Genomic DNA, 23,573 nt, shown 5'->3' on the forward strand with positions numbered 1-23,573 from the left:
AAAAAAAAAAAAAAAGTTTAAAAGAGAGAAGTATATACATTTTTTTTTGATGTTTGCTAGTAAAAAAAAAAAGTATATTATTTTGATCTAACACTTCCACTTTTAGAAATTCATCTTAAAGATATACATTACATATACAAAATAATGTATGTACAAGGATATTTATTATAGGATTGTTGGAGAGAGCCAAAAATAAACTAAATTGATAGGGTTAAATAAATTATGAAACACACATGAGAGAATACTATGCAGCTGTTAAAAAATAAGGCCATTATATATGTATTGACATGGTGCAATCTTACAAGGTGTATGGATAAGCAAAACTAGCAATGTATAGAAATTTGCTACCATTTATGTAAAACGTTCTTATAAAGAGTGTTATGTGTATGTCTACACTTAAGCAAACGGAGAAATCAGGAAGTATATGCAAGAACTTGATAGCAGTGATTGCTACATAAAGGGCAACAGGGTAATGTGTGGAGGTTCACTTATGTGAATACAAAATTTAACTTTAAAATTTTTATCCTGTGCCTGTGTTTTAGCTATTCAAAGTGATTAATTTTTAATGTCATAGATTTGAGCCCCTCCAACTGTACATCCTAATCATTAAGCCACTTAAAGAAAAATGACATAAAGCACATTGCTTTGTAACCCTTTGTAGGCAGTGGCACATGCAGAAAATGCAGGTGCTTTTACTGAACACTCAGGATGACTGAGAAGATGGATAGCATCAGGGTGCAATGGGTTCTCTGGCCCAGACACTGACTGGCTACCCCAAGGGCTGAGGGGATGTGTTTTTTAAGATTACTCAGTCATTCACAAGCCCTGATCTGGATGTCCCTGGAGTTGGATCAAGGCTCTTTTCCCCATCACTGTCACATCCTGGAGTTACAACATCAAAATTCTAAAAACATATTTAATCCAGAATAGGTGCAGTTCCAGACATTCCATCTAAAATTAATTTTCATAGACTGGATTAAATTAGCTGGAATTTTATTTATATTTATCTTCACAAATGATAATTATTATCTACAATTTGTTTTTCAGGAGTTATTCTTGTTGAATTTTTTATCATAAATTTTTTAGCCTTGAAGATGAATTGTAAAGCTTCTCTCAGGGATTATCTGTACTTTAAGGTTTTTGTATGTTAAACTGTTTTCTTGGGACTTCCCTGGTGGCACAGTGGTTAAGAATCCGCCTGCCAATGCAGGCGACACGGGTTCGAGCCCTGGTCCGGGAAGATCCCACACGCCACGGAGCAACTAAGCCCGTGTGCCACAACTACTGAAGCCTGCATGCCTAAAGCCCATGCTCCGCAACGAGAAGTCACCACAATGAGAAGCCTGTGCACCACAACAAAGAGTAGCCCCTGCTCGCCACGACTACAGAAAGCCTGCGCACAGCAATGAAGACCCAACGCAGCCAAAAATAATTAAAACGAAACAAAACAAAAAAATTGTTTTCTCTAAAGGGACAGAGCTTTGATGACTTTTTATGTCCTTCCACAATCATTGATTGTTCAGAAATCCCACATCTTCTTGAACCAATTTTGATTATTTTTGTAAAAATCCATTCTCTCTAGATTTCTAAATATATTAAAGTCATGCATAGTTGCTACTTTTTTAAAAAATCCACCCCTTCCTCATTCATACTGCTAAATGTGTTTTTTTTTTCTATATCAGAGTTGTCTATTATATTGTTAAATAACCTTCAGATTAAGTCTACTGTCGTTTCTGATTTTATATTTTTTGGCTGTGCCATGCGGCATGTAGGATCTTAGTTCCCTGAGCAGGGATCGAACCCACACCCCCTGCAGTGGAAGCTTGAAGTCTTAACCAGTGGACCACTAGAGAAGTCCCATTTTTTTCTTTTCTTTTTAATAATCGTTCTTACTGTTGACTTGGGTTTATGTGGCAATTTCCCCTAACTTTTAGGATTGACCATTCATTTAATGCGTTTAGTATGTGACTGGCAATGAGTAGGTGCTGGAGATCTACTTAGAGAACAAAGCCCCTACCTTTAAAAAATTTTTTTTTAAATTAATTTATTCATTTATTTATCTTTGGATGCATTGGGTCTTCGCTGCTGCACGCGGGCTTTTGCTAGTTGTGGTGATTGGGGGCTACTCTTTGTTGCGGTGTGCGGGCTTCTCATTGCAGTGGCTTCTCGTTGCAGAGCATAGGCTCTAGGTGTGCGGGCTTCAGTTGTTGCAGCACGTGGGCTCAGTAGTTGTGGCACACAGGCTCTAGAGCACAGGCTCAGTAGTAGTGGTGCATGGGCTTAGTTGCTCCACGGCACGTGGGAGCTTCCCGGATCAGGGCTCGAACCTGTATACCCTGTATTGGCAGGTGAACTCCTAACCACCACGCCACCAGGAAAGTCCCAAAGCCCCTACCTTTTTTTTTTTTTTTTTTTTTGTGGTACGCGGGCCTCTCACTGTTGTGGCCTCTCCCGTTGCAGAGCACAGGTTCCGGATGCACAGGGTCAGTGGCCATGGCTCACAGGCCCAGCCACTCCGTGGCACGTGGGATCTTCTTGGACCAGGGCACGAACCCACGTCCCCTGCATCGGCAGGCGGACTCCCAACCACTGCGCCACCAGGAAAGCCCCCAAAGCCCCTACCTTTAATCCTTGGGTTCTGACAGGAGTACAGCTTTGGTTACACTGAACTGGTTTTGATATGCAGAATTCACTGCCATTCATTTCTAGTTTGTAATTTTAGTTTGATTCTCTTGAAGTTATACTTGGAGGTGGTTTTAGATTCCTAAATGGGCAGATTTCTTTCAGCTGCTCTTCTGTTAATTTCTACTCTTCAAAATTTACAACCTTTTAAATGAAGATCTTCTCATAATAACTATACTTTACTACTGTTTTTCAGAATGAATTATCCTAACAAGTGGTTTTGAAGGCTTTGGATATTTGATACATTCATAAGGCCCTCCTCTCACATGAACTCCTTAACAGTAATACTGTTATTAATTAACAATAGTATTTATTGAGCATAGGCTTTATATAAAATATCTGACAATCTTCGCATAAACTCTATTAGGTACATATAATTATCACTGCTTAAAAATAAGTAAACTGAGGAACACAGACATTGCATAATTTACCCATTGTTATACAGTCAGTAATTGCTGGAAGTGAGATAATGTTAAGTAAGGTATATGGCGAAAGGCACAGTCACAAAATGTTTTAATAGGGTCATTTTCTATTAGGAATTCTCAGAAGTTTAACATATTTTGAGTGGTAACAGGAGGCTCTTCTATATTCATATTAATTTTTTTTCAGTGTAAGATCTCTGATGCTTAGTAAACAGTGAGTGTGAGGCAAAAAGAATTCCCATGTTTATTGAATTTTCTTCTGGTATGAGTTACCTGATGTTCCATAATGGAGGTGACAAATGAAGGTTCTCTGACAACAATTACATTACATTATGCATTATCTAATATTGAGTCAGGCATGAATTCCACATAAAGGCTTTCCTACATCCCTAACATCAAGGCTTTCTAGCCAGTATGAATTCTGTAGTGTTCAATGAGCTGTGAGCCAAGAATAAAGGCCTGCCCACATTCTCTACATTCATAAGGTTTGATACCAGGATGAATTCTCTGATGTTCAGTAAGCTGTGAACTACGAATAAAGGCCATTCCACATTCCCTACATTGATAGGGTTTCTCACAAGTGTGAATCCGCTGATGATGAGTCAGTTGTGAAACACGAATAAAGGCTTTCCCACATTCCTTACATTCGTAGGGTTTGTCACCTGTATGAATTCTTTGATGCTGAATAAGGTACGAACTACGACTAAAGGCCTTCCCACAATCTTTACACTCATAGGGTCTGTCACCTGTATGAACTCTCTGATGTCGTGTAAGCTGTGCGTGCTGTCTAAAGGCCTTTCCACATTCTTTACATTCGTAGGGTTTCTCCCCAGAATGAATTCTTTGATGTCGAGTAACTTCTGAGCTATGAATAAAGCCCTTGCCACACTCCTTACATTCATAGGGTTTCTCCCCAGTATGAATCCTCTGATGCACAGTAAGCTGTGAATGCTGTCTAAAGGCTTTCCCACATTCTTTACACTGATAGGGTCTAGCACCTGTATGAATTCTCCGATGAACAGTAAGTTGTGAGCCGCGAATAAAAGCCTTGCCACAGTCTTTACATACGTAGGGTTTCTCACCTGTATGAGTTCTATGATGCAGAATAAGTTGTGAGTGCTGTCTAAAGGTCTTTCCACATTCTTTACATTCATAGGGTTTGACACCAGTATGAAGTCTCTGATGTAGAATAAGTTCTGAAGTACGACCAAAGGCCTTCCCACACTCCTTACAGTCATAAGGTTTCTCACCTGTATGAATTCTCTGATGTTGAACAAGGTGAGAGGTACGACTGAAGGCTTTCCCACATTCCTTACATTCAAAGGGCTTTTCACCTGTATGAGTTTTCTGATGTTGAATAAGGTGTGAGCCACGGCTAAATGCTTTCCCACATTCATTACATTCAATCAGTTTCTCACCAGTCTCATTGCTGGGATGTAGGGTGAGGGATGTATGATGCTCAAAAGTGGGCATGTTTCCATAGGTGATATTCACTTGCTTGAAAGAGCACTCATGATTTACTTGTTGTTTTTCAAACTGGCTTTTGTATGCCCAGTCATCTCTAAAACTGGAGCCCTCAAAAGCACAGCATGTAAGGCTTTCCATCAGCTCCCAATCGAATGACTCTACTTCAAAGATATCTTTTTGTAGAAATTTATCACACCTGGACTCCAAGTCTGAAAAATAAAAAAAAAGTAAATACAACTTGTTCTCTTCTTCTAAGAGAAATTTAAAAATTCTACAGGAGACTAGAGAGACAAAATGAAAATAATAACCGTAATAGGTGAATTGCTTCTATAAGTCTCAAATATTGCTGTGCAATTTCTAAAAAGCACATGAAAGCACAAATATGATAAGAGCTCATATGGTGCCAGAAAGGGGCAAGAAAACAAATTAAGCCAGTGGTTCTCACGTTTGATAGAGATCAGAATCATCCAGGAAGCCTTGTAACAAAACAAATGTCCAAACAGCACCCCACACTGAATCAAAATCTACAGGAGTAGGGCCAAGACATGTGTATACATACATATCTACACATATTTTAAAAGTTATATATATATTTTTTAATTGAAGATTCACATAATATAAAATTTCCCATTTAACCATTTTAAAGTGTACAATTCCATGGTTTGCAGTACATTCCCAGTGTCCTGCAATCATTGTCACTATCTTCTAATTCCAGAACACTCTCATCACCCCAAATGGAAACTCTGTGCTACAGACTCACAGACGTAGAGGACAGACTTGTGGTTGCCAAGGGGGGGGCGGGGGCGGGGGAGGGCTGGATTGGGAGTTTGGGACTAGAAGATGTAAACTATTATATATAGAATGCATCAACAACAAGGTCCTATTGTATAGCACAGCAAACCATATTCAATATCCGAAATTAGACCATAATGGAAAAGAATATGAAAAAGAATGTGTGTGTGTATATATATATGTATATATGTGCATATATATATATATAAAATATATATGTAAATCACTTTGCTGTATAGCAGAAACTAACACAATATTGTAAATCAACTATACTTCAATTAAAAAAAAATAAAAAATAAACCCTGTGCTCATTAAGCAGCCACTCCCCATTCCTCATTCCTGCCAGCCCCTGGCAATCACTAATGGCAGAGAAACACTAATTCTGTCCCTGTGAATTTGCCTATTCAGGGCATTTCATACAAATAAGGCATCTATATTTTTAGCACTTTCTACCATATGATGCTGATGTCAGTCAAAATGAAAATCTCTGCTTAAACTTTTTCACAGCCTCCCCACTGCACTTAGAATAAATTCTAAATTCAATGCCATGGTTCACAGGTTCTTGGCAAAGCAGGTCCCTGCTTGTCTCTGTTGTCCTTCTGTTGCTCTACCTCCACCAAGGACAATGCATCTTCATATTGAATACTCTCCCCTTTCCTCCCTATGTAACAAACCACAGCCCTCCTTTGAGTATCTAGAATAAATGTAGGTCTTTTCCATCTTAGACCTCTCATCAGGTTCTTCTATCTATTGGGAATCCTGTCCTGGGCCCTTTGTATGGCTGCTTTTCTCTTTAGGTTTCAGATTAAAACTCATACTTTCAAAAAGCTCTCAGCCTGATAACCCTAAGCGTATACTTTGATTCTCTTTCCCACAACGTGTCCTATTGTCATAACACTTTCATCAGTTGTACTTAAGAGTTTCATTTACTTGCTCATCTGTTGATTTGTTTTTTTACCTCCCCAAAGGCAGAAATAAAGCCTTTTTCACTAGCCGTTGTCACCAAATCCTAGCACATAGTAGCAATAACGGATTGCTTGATGAATAAATATTGGTTTCTGGAGACAGACCAATGGAACTCAATAGAAAGGCCAGAAATAGACTAAAGTTTATATGGAAACTGAATTTATTATAAAGGTGGTATCTCAAAGGAGAAAAGAATAGTTTTTATAATAAATAATGTTGGGATTAGTCATTTGGAAAAAGATAAAATTAGATCCATATGTTATACCACCGTATCCCAGAATAAACTCTGAATACAGTTTTAATGTTAAAAGAAAACAGAAACCATACAAAAACTGGAAGGGAATGTGGTAGATTACTTTATAATCTAGGTATAGGGAAACCTTCTAAATAATGACTCAAAATCCAAAAGCATCAAAAGACTGATAAATTCCATTATGTAAAGGTGAAAAACAAAACAAAAAACTTGCACACGAACAAAAAACACCAAAAGCAAAGTCAAAAGACAAGTGACAGAGAAAATATTTGAAACTTGTATCATCGATAATGGGATGATCTTCACAATTTATAAAAGACTCTTAAAAATTAAGAAATGCCCTTGAAAAGTAACATAACAATTACCAGCTGATCCAGCAATTTCATTCCTAGGTATATACTCCAAAGAAGTGAAAACAGGGAGTCAAACAGATACTTGTACACCAAGGCTCAGAGCAGCATTATTTACAATAGCCAAAAGACAGAAAGAACCCAAGTGTCCATCAACAGAGGAATGAATAAACAAAATGTGGTATATACATACAATGGAATGTTATTCAGTCTTAAAAAGGAATTAAATTCTGATAAATGAATGAACCTAAAACTACATATTGCATGACTACATTTACATGAGATACCTAGAATTGTCAAATTCATAGAGACAAAGTAGAAAAGATGTAACAAGGGGCAGGGCGGAGGGGAAAGTAGAGAGTTATTGTTTAATAGGTACAGAGTTTCTGTTTGGGATGATGAATAAGTTCTGGAAATGGATAGTGATAATGGCTGCACAACATTGTGAATATATATACAACCTGAAGGTGTTCCCAAATGGCCAAAGCTTTCCCAATAAGCAATTTGAACAGCAGAATAAACAATGATATTTTTGGACTATAACTCATAGAATACATAAATAAATAAATAGCCCATACTGATAGAAACACATCTTTGAATAAATAGATGAATGGGAAAGGGAGTAGGGAGAGCCCTTCCTTACAGAAGAATTCCAATTAATAAATGCAGAAGCAATAAGGGACATAGAAAATCAACACAAGGCAACACTATTGTATTGTTACAGACAAGATCCACCAATGGATACTAAAACCAGTGGGCAAAATGAGGAGAAACAGCATATAGTTGCAAAGTATCTCCCTCCAAGATAATTACCACTTACAGTCGCAAAGTACTAACTTTACAGGAGAGAAACATGAGAGACACCTTAACCAAGGTGATCAAGGTTAACACTACCAGTAAAAAGCCATATTAACATCAGGCAACCCCTGATATGATGCATAGAGAAGGACACAACATCACTTCTGTGGTATTCCTGTCAAAGAGGCATAATCTCAATCTAACTGTGAGAAAATATCAAGCAAACACAAGTGAGAGACATTCTCCAAAAGAGTACTCATCAAAAGGATCCAAGTCATGAAAGACAGAGCAATTGTCACAGATTGGAGGATACTAAGGAGACAAAACAACAATGCAATGTGGGATCCCAGACTGGATCCTGGTATAGAAGGAGGACATCAGGGGAAAAACTGATAAAATTCTAATAAGATCTGTAGATTAGTTAATAGTATAACACCAATGTTAACTTCCTGATTTTGATAACTGTACTATGGTTACATAAAATGTTAACATTTGAAAGCTGAGTGAAGGGTATATGGGAATTCTCTGTAATAATTTTGCAAATTTTCTATAAGTCTAATCTAGAATGATTTCAAAATATTTTTTTAAAAACTTTACTAAAAAGAAAAAAATTCTATTTCAGTCTTGAGGTGGGAAGAGAAACACAGGTTTAAGCACATTGCTTTCTTTTTTTTTGCGGTTCGCGGGCCTCTCACTGTTGTGGCCTCTCCCGTTGTGGAGCACAGGCTCTGGACACGCAGGTCCAGAGGCCATGGCTCACGGGCCCAGCCGCTCCGCGGCATGTGGGATCCTCCCGGACCAGGGCACGAACCTGTGTCCCTTGCATCGGCAGGCGGACTCTCAACCACTGCGCCACCAGGGAAGCCCCCTAAGCACATTTCTTAGAGTCAAGTTAAAGACTATTCTATTACAAAGCAATAGGATGTACAACTTCAAAATTGCTTAAAGGTAGAGAGGGTAATAAAATGTGAGCAAGGGCCTCCCTAGTGGCGCAGTGGTTGAGAGTCCGCCTGCCGAAGCAGGGGACACGGGTTCGTTCCCCGGTCAGGGAAGATCCCCCATGCCGCAGGGCAGCTGGGCCCGTGAACCATGGCCACTGAGCCTGCACGTCCGGAGCCTGTGCTCCGCAACGGGAGGGGCCACAACAGTGAGAGGCCCATGTACCGCAGAAAAAAAAAAAAAAAAAAAAAAGAAAAAAAAATGTGAGCAAAACAGGAATAGCTAGAAATAAAGAGAATGAGGAACAGAAAATATAAGATAAAATGGGAGGAGTAAGAACAGACACATGAATGATCACAATAAATGAAAACGGATTAAATTCTACTAAAATCAAGGACTCTCAGATTGATTAAAAAAGGAAACTCTAATTCTGATTATAATGGACACACTTAAAATGGCAATAATTTTTAAAAAAGGATAAGCAAAGATACACCATAATTTTTTAAACTAACAAAAACAGGGCATTTTGTACTAATATCAGAAAAAATAGAATTCAAGGTTAAATGCCACTAAGTGGCAAAATGAAGGATGGACTGTACTGATAAAAATACAATTTGCAACAAGGATCTATATTTCATCTTTATAAAAATGTAATATGTAGTAGCAAAATATATAATACAATTAAGAGCTCTCAGAATTTGACAGTGGAAGTACAGAGAAAGTTAAAAGGACATACAGACTCTAAATCACATAATCAAAACGGTTATAGTTAAAGAGGTGAATGCCCCAAAGGACACTAGTTTTAAATATATGTGGAACATTTTCCAAAATTGGAACAAGTTGACTTAATGACAACATTGGAAGAGAAAAGGCAGTGGAATGAGTTCTTCTTTGGGCTGAGAGAAGATTCTTGCCAACACAGAATTCCATACTCAGTGAAAATATCCTACAAGAAAAAAGGTAGAATAAAGACATTTTCATGTGGTCAAAAGCTGACAGAATTTGTCAACAGCAGACCTACACAAAAGGAAATATTAAGGGTGTTCTTCAGATAGAGAAAAAATGATCCCAGATGAAAATAAATGACAATACAGAGAAGTCATGAGGTAGTAACATAACTAAGTATTCAAAGGCTCCATTTTTGTCCAGCAAGAGCCAGTTACAAATACTTACTAACAGTTTTTTAGTGGTCACTATTGCCTGGCATTGTTCTGGGCATTTTCACACACTAACTCATAAAAAAGCCACACTAACTACATGAGGAAGGCACTTTTTTTTTTTTTTTTTTTTTTTTTTGGCGGTTCGCGGGCCTCTCACTGTTGTGGCCTCTCCCGTTGCGGAGCACAGGCTCCGGATGCACAGGCTCAGCGGCCATGGCTCACGGGCTCAGCCGCCCCGCGGCATGTGGGATCTTCCCAGACCGGGGCACGAACCCGTGTCCCCTGCATCGGCAGGCGGACTCTCAACCACTGCGCCACCAGGGAAGCCCCAGGAAGGCACTATTTTTAATCCCATTTTCAGAGGAGAAAACTGAAGCACAGAGAATTTAAGTAACTTACTTAAACTCACAGATCTAGTAAGTGGCAGAGCCAGGATTTGAACTCAGAAAACCTGATTCCAGGGACTTCCCTGGTGGTCCAGTGGTTAAGCATCCGCCTCCCAATGCAGGGGACGCAGGTTCAATCCCTGGTTGGGGAACTAAGATCCCACATGCTGCGTGGCAACTAAGCTCATGCACTGCAACTACTGAGCCCTCACACTCTGCAGCCCACAGACCACAACTAGGGAGAAGCCTGCGCGCCATAACGAAAGATCCCACATGCTGCAACTAAGACCTGATGCAGCCAAATAAATTTAAAAAAAAAAAAAAGAAAATCTGATTCCAGAGTATTCCGTCAGTCACTACACATCCTTACCTCTCAAAAGTTAAGAGAATAAATGAATTGCTGAATTAGGTGAAGTGAAAAGCTGTTTTACGAAAATAAATACTTTTTAAGGAATGAAGACACTTGCAGAAAAAAGGATCCAAACTCCAGGTAAAATAGCTGCCACCGGAAAGGGGCACATTCCTTTTTGAAATGAGAAGAAAACATAAGAGAAGAAAGAAAAGAGAGGAATTAATGGGGATAAAGGCAAGGTTCCCTTGGAAGCTGATGCTGGCAAGGTCTTTGTTCTTCATGGCTTCACGTCTCAGGCTTTTATTCCTCAGTTTTTGGTAGGGCTTTGAGGGAGTTTCCAGACAATAACTCAAGTTACTGTTACGAGTTGACTCACCTGCTGGGCTATTATTCCCAGTGACCTCCCCCCATTGGATCAGCCCTCACTCACCTGGGCACCATGGTCCTGTCATATCATTTACAACCATCCAGGGTTCTTTCCCTTGCTCCAGTAAGGAGATGACATCAGGCTTAGAAAGGGAAAGTCCTGTTTATAGGAAAAGAAATGGGGCATGATCGTGCTGTTTCCAAATTCAAACCCAGTCTCTTGGTTGCTAAGGAAGAGAGGCAATTACATAAAGGAAGGTGTGAAGGTTGTCCAAAGGATGGGAAGGTGGAGGTGCCAATGGCACTACCCATTTCTACTTCAACAAAGCACAGAACAATTCCCTTGAAGACAGAGAACAGAAACTTAGCCAGAAACTTGTAAGTCTTCCCAGAAATTCACCATGAAGAAACCAGAAATTTTATTCTCCGTTTGCCCTCTCCCTCTCCCCAATCCATTCCTCGCTACTCTTGGCCCTGCTATGTGCCTAGCTGTGCCCCAGACAGCTTACCTGTAAGGACTGTATTACCCTGGTCCTATCATATCTCATTGGGTTTGGTAGATGGAAAGCATCAGTGGACAGGAAGACAGTTCAGGATATTTCTCATCCCTCTCACTCCCTCCTTTGACCCAGGAGTTCTGGAGGTAGCTACAGTGGCTACCAGCTGGCCCTTCTCCATGGCTCTAGTTCTCACTATCTTCCGGTGGCAGTGTTTCCTCTCTTTACCCCCTCCAGCCGAAGGTGGTAACAGCCTCCCACTGTTGTAGTCCCTGGGAGCCTTGTTTCCTGGCTGGTCCTGTATTATACAATGTCCTTACCTAGTGAGACCAAGTTACTGAAGTTCTCCAAAGTCACATCCTTGTACAAGTCCTTCTGGGCAGGTTCCAGGCACTTCCATTCTTCCTGAGAGAACTCTATGGCCACATCCCTAAATGTCACCAATCCCTGAAACAATAAACCCATGCACTACTAGTAAATGAAATGACTTTTAGTTTTTAAATTGATTACAGAAATTTTCAAAATACACAAAAGTACAGAGAATAGTATAATGAGCCCCCATGAATCCATCACTCTGCTTCAGTAACTTAACAAGACCTTGCAAATCTTGTTTTAGGTCTTCCTTTCCATTTTTTACCCCTGGTATATTTTGAGGCAAATCCCACATACCAAACATTATAGTATTTCACCCACAAATACTTTAGTATCTAACCGATTAGGCTTTTTAAAAAAGGCATAATAACCAGAATATCACTGTCACACTTAATAAAGTTAACAATAATTTCCTAATAACCAGATCAAGTTTCAGATTGCCCCAATTTTCTCAAAAGTGATTTTTGACAGTAGGTTTGTTCAAATCAGGATTCAAACAAAATCCACCCCTTGCAATTAGTTTATAGATTTCCTAAAGTCTCTCAAATCTCTTACAGCACCCACAGACCCTTTAAAATTTTTTATTGCTGTTTATTCATTAAACAAACATTTGAATCAGTAGCATTTCCCATATTCTGGATTTGGCTGATCATATCTTCATGGTGTAGTTTAACATGTTTCTCTACTTCCATATTTTTTAGGGGACATAAATACGTCAGAGGTCGTACTGTGTACTTCCTATAGCATCCCCTTAGGAAGCACATAATGACTGGTTGTCTCATTTTTAGTGAGGTTGAAATTCATGCAGCTGGGGGAAACCCCAGGAGAAAAATTAAAGTGTGCCGAATTTGAGAATACTCCTAGCTGCAAAACCTCTCTGAAGAAAGGCATCTTCTACCAGCTTCCTAAGGACTACCACATATTAAATTAAACCAGCCAAGATAATTTCATGGGAAAAGATTAGTCTTTTTAACAAATAGTGCTGGAATAAGTAGATATCCATATGCAAAGAATGAAGTTGGACCCCACATCACACTATATATAAAAATTAACTCAAAATAATTGTAGATCTAAATGTAAAAGCTAAAACCATAAAACGCTTAGAAGAAAACATAGGAGTATATCTTCACAGCCTTGGTCAGGCAGGGGTTTCTTAGATATGGCACCAGACACAAAAAAGAAACAAAAAGAACAAGAAGATAAAATAAACTTCATCAAAATTTAAAGCTTTTGTTCTGCAAATAATTTCATCAAGAAAGTGAAATTCCAACCCACAAAACGGGGAGAAAATATGTGCAAATTGTTTATCTGATAAGGGACTTGAATCCAGAATATATAAAAACTCTCACAACTCAGTAATAAAAAAGACAACCTAATTATGAACCAGCCAAAGAATTTGAAGAGATTTCTCCAAAGAAAATATACAAATGGCCAATAAGCACATGAAAAGATGTTCAACATCACTAATCATTAGGGAAATGCAAATCAAAACCACAATAAGATGCCATTTCACATCCACTGGGGTGGCTATTATGAAAACAAAACAAAACAAAACAAAACTCCCAAAAAACACATATTGGTGAAGATGTGGAGAAACTGGAACTCTCTTACGTTGCTGGTAGGAATGTAAAATGGGGTAGCCACTTTGGAAAACAGTTTTGACAGTTCCTCAAAATGTTAAACATAGGGTTAACATGTTACCCAGAAATTCCACTCCTAAGTATACAGAAATGAAAACATATGTCTACCTAAAAACATTGGTATATACCAATGCTTATAGCAGCATTATTCATGATAGCCAAAAAGTAGAAGCAACTCAAATGTCCACAGACTGATGAATTGCTGAACCAAATGTGGTCTACACATATCCATGGAATATTGTTTGGTATAAAAATGAACAAAATACTGATACATGCTACATCATGGAAGCTTGAAAACATTATGTTAAGTGAAAAAAGTCACACACAAAAGATCAAATATTCAATGATTCCATTTATATTAAAAGTCCAGAAAAGGCAATTCCATAGAGACAAAGTAAATTAGTGGTTGCCAGGGGATGAGGAGGAGAATTTGGGAGTGACGGCTAATGCAAACAGGATTTTTTTTGGCAGTGATGTAAATGTTTTAAAATGGTTTGTGCTGATGGTTGCACAGCTCTGCAAATATACTAGAAATGCACTGAACTATATACTTACATGGGTGTATTTCATTGTATCTGAATTATACATATGTACAATAAATAAAGCTGTTAACGTTATTGAAGACTTTCATTAATGCTCGTTAAATCTATCAATATATACCACATTAGAAATTAAAAGAGATAAATTTAAAAATTATTAATTTATTCAAATAATAATAAACCTGTTAACATAAATAACACACATTTTATAAAAAATAACTTTGTCAAAATGAAATAAATTTAGTAGCACTGTTTTACATTTTTGTAAATCTCTTTAATGACTGGCTGAATGAAAGAGTTAGATTTTCACATCTTCTGTATTCAATCTGTTGGCCAACTTAATTTAATTTAATTTAATTTAATTTTACTTTTTGGCTGCACCACACGGCTTGCGGAATCTCAGTTCTCCACCCAGGGACGGAACCCAGGCCACAGCAGGGAAAGCCAGGAATCCTAACCACTAGGTCACCAGGGAACTCCCCAATCTGTTGGGATAACACATTTCATATAGCTTCTGGGAAACTCCACTGTACTCATTAGAGTTGTGAGTGAAAAAGGCAAATAATGTGTTAGTATTATTATTATAAAAGTAATTTTGACCCCTAGACCTCCTGAAAGGGTCTCAAAGTCTTCCTGGACCACACTTTAAGAACTGCTGACCTAGTGCTACACAATTTAACGTGAATAACTTGAAATCACATTGTGTTGAGTGAAAAAATATGGTAAAAAAGATAGAGAATATGACAACTGTACATCAAATTTAAAAATGAAAAACTCAACAGTATACTGTTCAGCAGGCATTCATATATGGTAAATTATAAGAATCAAAGTGCTAACGAATGCAAAATTAAAAGTAGTCATTAACATGGTGAGGTGGTAATACGATATGTGAAGGATGTGGGAAGGGATAAGGGTTACTTAGATGGTACATTAAACAAATATATCAACTCATTTTATTATTCTTTATACCATATATATGTTATAGACACGTTTTTGTATGTATTTTTCAATACTGTGAAATGTTTTATGATTTTTAAAGGGGGGTGATATTTTAAAATAGAAGGAAAAAAGGAAACTACTTGGGTTAATGGAAAAGATCAAAGTTATCTTATCTTTGGATCTATTCAACCACGGTTCTGATAAGGACGGCTCTCAAATTCCCCTCAGGAGAATATATTTCTGCTCCATTGGTGCTCTGGTAAGAACATTGTGCACGTATGTGAACACTTGGAGAAGAGAGGGCCACAAAGGGAGGTGAGGCATCATTGCTCATTCTCTGCAATGGAGGAACTGGGAGCAGGTTACTGAATGGGGCTCAGCCAGACAGGGAATTCTCAGGATAAAGAACACAAATGTTGATATTATTTCAAGGATAGAGGAAACTTCCACTTACCTGGGTCATGGCTTTTAGAACTACCTGTCCTGCTTGGATTTCTTTAGATTCTTGAACAAGTGCAGAGTCCTGAAAAAAAAAAAAAACAGAGTAGGGGGAGAAGGGGCAAATTTCATAAACCGAGCTTGCCTCAGCACGCCTAAATAGATGAGCTTAAAACAACTGTACTTCCAGGGTCCCTGCTCTGCTTCCTTTGCTCTCCCCTTGTCCCACCACACAACACTAATGCCAAGAACTATTGAGTTAGCAAAACCCAGCCCCTTCCTAAACCATAAGGAAACTGAAAGATGGATTCAAGGCAGATGTGCTTCGGCACTGACATAGAATCCAAGCACGTTAGCAGGAGGGATTCTGGCTGGGACAGTCCCTACCTTGTTGATGCTAATGTACACCCTAGATGAGGCCCAGCTAGCTGTACCAAGCAGACCTTCCTTTGCAGCTGCAGCAAGGAGGATCACAACTCAGACTCACTGACTTTACCCCTTAAAGATGAGGACGGTACCTACAGGCTAGGAGCAGAGCATACCTGTGTAGGCCAAACCTTGTAAAAAAGACAACCCTTATACAAAGTTTTCCAGCTTCTCTGGGTTCAACAGGCAAAACCGCTTGGGTACCTCCCCGGCTCTACATTCGCCTTCTAAGTTCAAAAAGGGCCACGCCATCCATCTGAGAGGCTTCGTCAAAGCCTCCAGCCCCAGCTGGACTTATCAGACAGGAGCAAAAAAAACCACAGTAATACAGGCATCTTACAAGCATACCTACACATCCAGAGTATTTACCTGAGTGGGAACTCAATTTCTAGAAGCTTCTTGGCCCAGCAATCCTTATTTTCCACATAAGCCCTCTCTACTGCTTTCCTGAAGAACATCACTTCCTCTCTGGCTGACAACTGCTGAGGCTGGGGGAGAACGGCCTACTTTAAGATAATGAGAACTCAGGGGTTTTTTAAGGAAGGTAGTAAGGCTGGTTCTAATTACAGGTGCAAGGAGCACCCATGCTTTTTTTTTTTTTTTTTAATACTGTGATTTATCATCAGGTACTTTATTCTCAATTGGCCACTTTGCAGTCATGCTAGAAGTTTCCAGAATCCTTAGTGCATATGGTGTGCTAGAGAGTCAAAAAGTAAGAAAAGAAAACTCCTCCCTGGAGAGTGAAGTCTAGAGAAATGCAGGCCAGAAAGGTGTAAGGAGTTATTCCAGAGGCTGCCGCCGCTAAGGCCATTGGTATCAACTGGATAGATCTCAATAGTACTAAGAAGAACCAAAACTGATCAACAGATACGTGAGGAAGTCAGACGCATGGAATAGTAGGACATTTCACACACAAAGGACAAATAAACCAAGAGTTAATTTTGGCTACCAAACTGCAATTTGGTTTTCTAGGTCATTTTCCCCCAACTATTTAAAAAGAAACACTAGTGCTACACATATGCAACTTTAAGATGTTGTATTCTCCTATCAAGTTGCACTGAGAAGCAAGTTAAATAAGCCCCTCTTACTGCCGTCCACCTGCAGAGACGTCACATCCATTTTCTTTGATTTCCATTGGCAACAGCGGGAAATAATTCCAATAGTGAAGTAAGCAGCCAGACTGCCTTGCTGAGTTCCCATGGTGGGGAGGGGTGCCGTCAGAAGGAAGACTAGTTAAATCATTGGGGGCTGGTGTCAAGGAAAATTTCCTATAAGTTACAGAATATGATTTGGGGCCTAAAATCAGAGGATAGTAATAGGCAGAAAAGGGACAGAAGAGCATTCTGAGCAAAGTGAAGAGCAGTGGCAAAAACAGTGGACCAAAAGTAGACGGTGTGTTTGGATTGCAGAGAATAACTGGGAAAGACTTGTACGGTTTGGGGCAAGGATTAGACCAGTGCTGTCTTATAGAACCTTTGTGATGATGGAAATCGTCACATCTTGTACTGTCAATAATGTAGCCATTAGCCACATGTGGCTACTAAGCATTTGAAATGTGGCTAGTATGACCGAGGAACTGAATTTTTAATTTAATTTTAGTTAATCTGAGTTTAAATCTAATTAATTCTAGAATCTAGAGGAAGATAATGCTTATTAACTATGAGGACCAGGTCTCATCATCACTGTAAATAGTACGGGCCACAGTGACTGAAGTATAAAGGTGACCAATGAATACTGACTGAATATATACAAGTTTGGTTTTCACCCATTAATGAATGGAAGGCTACTGAGGAATTTAAAAAAGGCAGTGAAAGGGCCAATATAGCCAGATTATTTTAGTGGAGAGGAGTACAATTGGAGTCAGGGAGATCAGCTGAAAGGTGCCTGTACTTTCCCAAGCAAACAAAGGGCCTGACCCAAGATAGTGATAGTAGAAATGAGGATGAAGGGGAGGAATTCAAGGTGTCAGAGAAGTAAAATCAACTGGTTCTGGCATCTGATTGGATATGGATGCAGAGAGAAAAAGGAGTCAGGAATTCTTTCATATTTACTGAGTTCCCAACTCAGTTGGCATGGTTCTATGTGTAAGGAAGATAGCAAATCCAGTCTGTCCCAGCGGATCTCACATTCTAATGGAAGGAGACAATAACAAATATTGATATACTGACATTGATATTCCTATTTATATGTAAAGGAGTCAAAGTTCTATAGAGGAAAATAAAAAGATTAAGGAGATGGGGAAATGAAGGGTGGTCTAAGAAGGCTTTTCATCGACACAGAAATCTAGGGGAAGCACAGTCCTAGCAGAGGGACCAACAAATGCAAAAGCCTCTAGGCAAGAGCAGGCTTTAACAACAAAGAGGGAGACTAGAGTGGCTGGAATGGGGTGAGTGAGAAAATGAGGGCCAGAGAGGTAGATGGAAGCTGGATCACACAGGGCTTGTGGGCCTTGTGGAAGAACGTTGGTTTTTACTCTTGAGTAAGACAGGAAGCCAATGAAACACTTCAAACCAAGGAATGGCATAATCTGATTTACATTTAAAAGGATCACTCATGGAAAACGGACTAAGAGGACAAGGGGGGGAAGCAGGGAAGTTGGGGGAACTGAGAAGGTTACTGCAGTAACCCTGGCAAGGGGTTGAGGGGCTTGCCTTAGGGTGGTATGGTCATGGGGGAGGTGACAAGAACTGATCAGATTCTAGATATTCTCTGTAGGAAGAGCTGACAGGATTTACTGATTTTAGGTATAAAAGAAAAAAAAAGAGGCCAAGATGATGCTAGGGTTTTTGGCTTGAGCAACTAGAGGTATGAAGTTGCCATTTTTTAACACAATGGACTGTGAGAGGAGCAGGTTTGGATGGACCAATTATGAATTCTGTTTTACCTTAATACTTGAGATGATTATTATATGTCTAAGTGGAAATGCCAGATGTCCATTAGACATTCGATCTGGAAGTTCAGAGAAAGTTCAAATGTAGGAATATAAAATTGGAAGTTACTGATGTTCAGTTGATATTTGAAGCTCTGATACTAGGTAAGATTGCCTACAGAGTGATTAAAGGTAAGGAAGAAAAACGGTCCAAAGCCTGAGCCTGAGGGGCTCCAACAGTTAGAGAACAGGGAGATGAGAAGGAAAAAAGAAAGAAAGAAGTCTGAAAAGGAAACATCAGTGGAATAGAAGGAAAAAAAGAGAATTGGGGCTTCACTGAAAGCCCAGTGAAGAAAGTATACCAAGAAGGAAGGTGAGAACAACTGTCAAATGCTACCAATAGGTCAAGTGGTATGAGGAACGAGAACTGTCCATTGGATCTGGCATTAGAGAGATCATTAGAAGTCTCAACAAAAGTGGATTCTCTAGAGTGGAGGACACAAAACCTTGGCTGGAGTGAGTTCAAGAGAAAATGGAAGGTGGGACTTCCCTGGTGGTGTAGTGGTTAAGAATCCGCCTGCCAATGCAGAGGACATGGGTTCGGAGCCCTGGTCTGGGAAGATCCCACATGGCGCGGAGCAACTAAGCCCGTGTGCCACAACTACTGAGCCTACACTCTAGAGCCCGTGAGCCACAACTACTGAGCCAGCGTACCACAACTACTGAAGCCCGCCCGCCTAGAGACTGTGCCCCGCAACAAAGAGAAGCCACCGCAGTGAGAAGCCCGAGCACTGCAACAAAGAGTAGCCCCCACTTGCTGCAACGAGGGAAAGCCTGCACACAGCAACGAAGACCCAGCACAGCCAAAAATAAATAAATAAATACATTTATAAGAGAAAATGGATGGAAAGGAAGTGGAGACAGAAGAGCCATCCCTTTCAAGGAGTTTTGTTGAAAAGAGCAGAGAAATAGAGCTAGAAATGGATATGGAATCCAGGAACGGTTGTTTGTTTTGAATGTGGGAGAGATTACAGCATGGTTTATAGTGATGGGAATAACCCAGTAGAGAAAAACGAATAATGCAGGGACATAGGAGACAACTGCACAGGAGCAATGACCTTGAGCAGGAGAGAGGGGATGGGAACCAGCACCCAAGTATTGGGGGCTGAATTACAGAAGATCACAGGTAGTTCGTTCATAACTAGGGAAGGTAGAGTACATAAGTACAGGAATGATCCCCAGGATTCTAGGGTGAGGTGATGCAGTGCCATTCATATACACTTTCATTTAGTTTTAATTTTATAACTACCCTGTTAGTTAAATAAAGTTGATTTTATTTCTCACATTATACATAAGAGAAGCTAGAAGGCCTGAGAGGTTATGATATTGACCCAAGGCCACACTGAGTGGGATATGAACCCAAGTGTTGTATTTTATTGCCCATGAAAGTTTCCATCAGCATAAACTGCGTCCCTGTGGTTACTGCCATTAATGAGGGGAATGAACAATAAATTCCCCAATTAAGAGAGTTAGAAAAGGCCCAATTAAGAGAGTTAGGGGTTAATGGGAGAAGGAAGCTGAAACCTTTTGTAAGGGCTTTGTCACAGGAGACAATTCTGACAAGTAATAGTTTCTTTTAAGAATTATTAGACAAGAAGGCACCAGATACATTAGAAATCAGGAGGGAAAAGCCTAGGAGAACATCTCAGAATTCAGAGGAGAAAAAGACACAGAAGAAATGAATTCTGAAAACAAAGGTCAGAGATATGGAAGAGAGATCCAGAAGACCTAAAATATACGTAAAAGTGGAGAATAAGACAGAACAGCGGGAGGAAAAGTGAATAAAAGTTAATAATAAGCGTGTTTTCTGGAGGAAATAAAATACTTGAATCTTTATATTAGAAAGAATCCCTGAGAGCTTATAAAAATTCACAAAGGGCCACATGTGGATGCATCCTGGTAACAATCCTAAAATTTTCACTTACCAATAAGATATTATTCTTAAATGTCCATGGACTATTTAGAATGCACCACATAATACCAGCCATGTTCCCTTTGGAGGCTTTGTATATTCCTTCCGGAATGCTCCTCCTCAAGATAGTCATAGAGCTCACTTGCTCCCTCCACGAAGGTTTCTGCTTAAACTTCACCTCTATGACCAAACTATTAAAATATTACCCTTTGTCATTCACTTTAGCCTTCCCTGCTTTATTTTTCCTTCTAGCTCTCAGTGCTACTGTACATTACATTATATATTTGCTTGTCAATTACTTGACTCTTCCCACTAAACTTAAAAGCAGGGATCTTGTTGGTTTTGTTCATTATTAATTCCTCAGGACATAAAATACTACATGGGAGGCACTCAAACTCTCCAATGAATGTACAAGATCACAATGGAAACCTTAAGAGTTTATCAAAGTAGCAATTTCTCAGCCTATTTCTTGTGGTTGTACCATAAGCCAAAAAGAAGTTCTAACTCGATAAAATATTTAATATAAAAATAAAATATCTGTAAATGTACTTCAGACAAATATAATGTATTTATATTTTATGAACACATAACATACAAGGCAGAAAAATACAAAGAAAAAACTTATATTTGAGATTTTAAAAACTCTAGCCCAAAATACTAAAATCAAAATGAAAAGGCAAATGATAAAATGGAAAAAAAAAAAAAGCCTTTAACTCACAAGTCAGATAAACAACAAAAATTCTTATTGGATAGTGCTTTTAAAATTAAATTTTCAGGGCTTCCCTGGTGGCACAGTAGTTAAGAATCTGCCTGCCAATGCTGGGGACATGGGTTTGAGCGCTGGGCCGGGAAGATCCCACATGCCGCAGAGCAACTAAGCCCGTGCACCACAACTACTTAGCCTGCGCTCTAGAGCCTGCGAGCCACAACTACTGAAGCCCGTGTGCCTAGAGCCTGTGCTCCGCAACAAGAGAAGCCACTGCAATGAGAAGCCCGTGCACTGCAACGAAGAGTAGCCCCTGCTCACTGCAACTAGAGAAAGCCCGCACGCAGCAACAAGGACCCAACTCAGCCAAAAATAAATAAATAAATAAATTTTAAAAAAATTAAATTTTCAGAAAAAAGCAATAATTTTAGATAAATGAGCAAAGCATATGCATGGGCAACTCACTAGATAATAAAGTGGCTCCTCAACCTATCAAGAGTTTTAAAACTTCACTAGTAATGAAGGGAGTGTACGTTAAAGCAATAAGGAAATAACATTTTACAGTTATCAATTTGGCAGATTTTTAAAAGACTGATGACACGTCACAAGAGCATGATGTGAGGAAATGGACACACACAGTAGATTATAGCTGGTATAAACTTGCAACAAGGCAATGTTAGCAGAAATTAAACCATGTATATCCTCTGATGAAGTAATTCTATATCTGAGTCTCTATCCAAAAGATGAATGTGGGGTGTATGATGGAGACACTGCTGATGATGGAAACAACTTGGAGAGAATTTAAATATCCTACAAAATATAGTTTATCCATAAAATGGAAACATTGTTGCCATAAAAACATATCTTTGCTGATGTTAAGATGTTAAACAACTTTGGGTGAATAAGGTAGATAATAAAACAGTATATGTAATCTTATTTTTATAGGAAAAATATATACATGCGTATATACATGCATATGTGTATGCATAGAAAATGGATTGAAAGGATTTTCAATTAAATTTTTACATTTGTCTCTAGGTGTATAATTATGAGGGAATCTATTTTTCTGTATATATATATATATATATATATATATATTTTTTTTTTTTTTTCGGTACTTGGGCCTCTCACTGTTGTGGCCTCTCCCGTTGCAGAGCACAGGCTCCGGACGCGCAGGCTCAGCGGCCATGGCTCACGGGCCCAGCCGCTCCGCGGCATGTGGGATCTTCCCGGACCAGGGCACGAACCCGTGTCCCCTGCATCGGCAGGCGGACTCTCAACCACTGCGCCACCAGGGAAGCCCATTCTGTATTTTTTTTTCTTTTCTTTTCTTTTTTTTTTTTTTGGCCATACCACGCTGCATGTAGGATCTTAGTTCCCTGACCAGGGATGGAACCTGCGCCCCCTGCATTGGAAGCATGGGGTCTCAACCACTGAACCGTCAGGGAAGTCCCTGTTTTCCTGTGTTTTCAAGTTTTCCCTTAAGCATATGTTTTATCATCATAAATAACACAATTAATTCCTTCCTCCTCATGGGGCAGGATAGATTATAAAAGAAAATACGAATGGAGTGATACGAGTGACAGTAAAGTGCCTCTGGGAACTTGTATGCTGAAGGAGCTTAATCTTCTCCATAGTTCTAGAGCCTTTGAGGGGTGTGTTCTCAAACAGTAACTGACTTCCCACAGAGGAGGTGAGCTTTCATATAAAAGGGTTTCTGTTTCCTTAGTCTCCTCACTCACCTGTGCACAGGCCTCTTGTTAACCTCTTTCCACAGTCCAGGATGTCTTCCTTGCTCCAAAAAGAATTCACACCTAATTTACAGAAGCAACTTCCTATACACAGAAAAAGAAATGGGTCTTAGCCAGTGTGGTAGACATTACTAATTTAATTACTAATGTCTCACCATTATCCAGTTTTTCAAGTATCCAGTCTCCCACATAATCCAGACCACATAATTCTCTAATCTTTCTATTGCTGATGTGGTGGCCAAGGAGGCTGTGTGTTTCAGATGGTACAGCTACAGGATGGTGGAGTCCCCTTTAGTCTGGGACCCTGCCTATGCTGATGCATAATGAGCAAAAATTAAAAAGTTATTTTGTAAACCACTGAGATTTGGGGGTTGTTTGCTACCACAGCATAACAACCTGTCCTAACTAATATGCTAATTCAGCTATACTCTGACTAAATAAAAATTCAGACTTGCGGCCTTGGTCAATACAAGACAGAATAATTTTTAAAA

The 23,573-nt window shown here is 39.3% G+C and overlaps 1 protein-coding gene across 1 annotated transcript; it reads right to left on the reverse strand.

Annotated features, from left to right (window-relative positions):
• Window positions 1–2,972: 2,972 nt before the first annotated feature.
• Window positions 2,973–23,395, reverse strand: ZNF565 (zinc finger protein 565). Its single transcript, XM_027078995.1, has 5 exons — window positions 23,074–23,395; window positions 15,375–15,443; window positions 11,751–11,877; window positions 10,998–11,093; window positions 2,973–4,780 (listed from the first exon to the last, which is right to left on the reverse strand). The coding sequence occupies exons 2-5, from the start codon at window positions 15,381–15,383 to the stop codon at window positions 3,510–3,512; spliced, it is 1,503 nt and encodes a 500-aa protein (XP_026934796.1). The 5' UTR covers window positions 15,384–15,443; window positions 23,074–23,395; the 3' UTR covers window positions 2,973–3,509.
• Window positions 23,396–23,573: the final 178 nt, after the last annotated feature.

The sequence above is a fragment of the Aethalodelphis obliquidens genome, unplaced genomic scaffold, assembly GCF_003676395.1.
Source record: "Aethalodelphis obliquidens isolate GAN/ISIS:26980383/991018 unplaced genomic scaffold, ASM367639v1 scaffold43, whole genome shotgun sequence".
In the NCBI taxonomy this organism is placed as follows: Eukaryota; Metazoa; Chordata; class Mammalia; order Artiodactyla; family Delphinidae; genus Aethalodelphis; species Aethalodelphis obliquidens.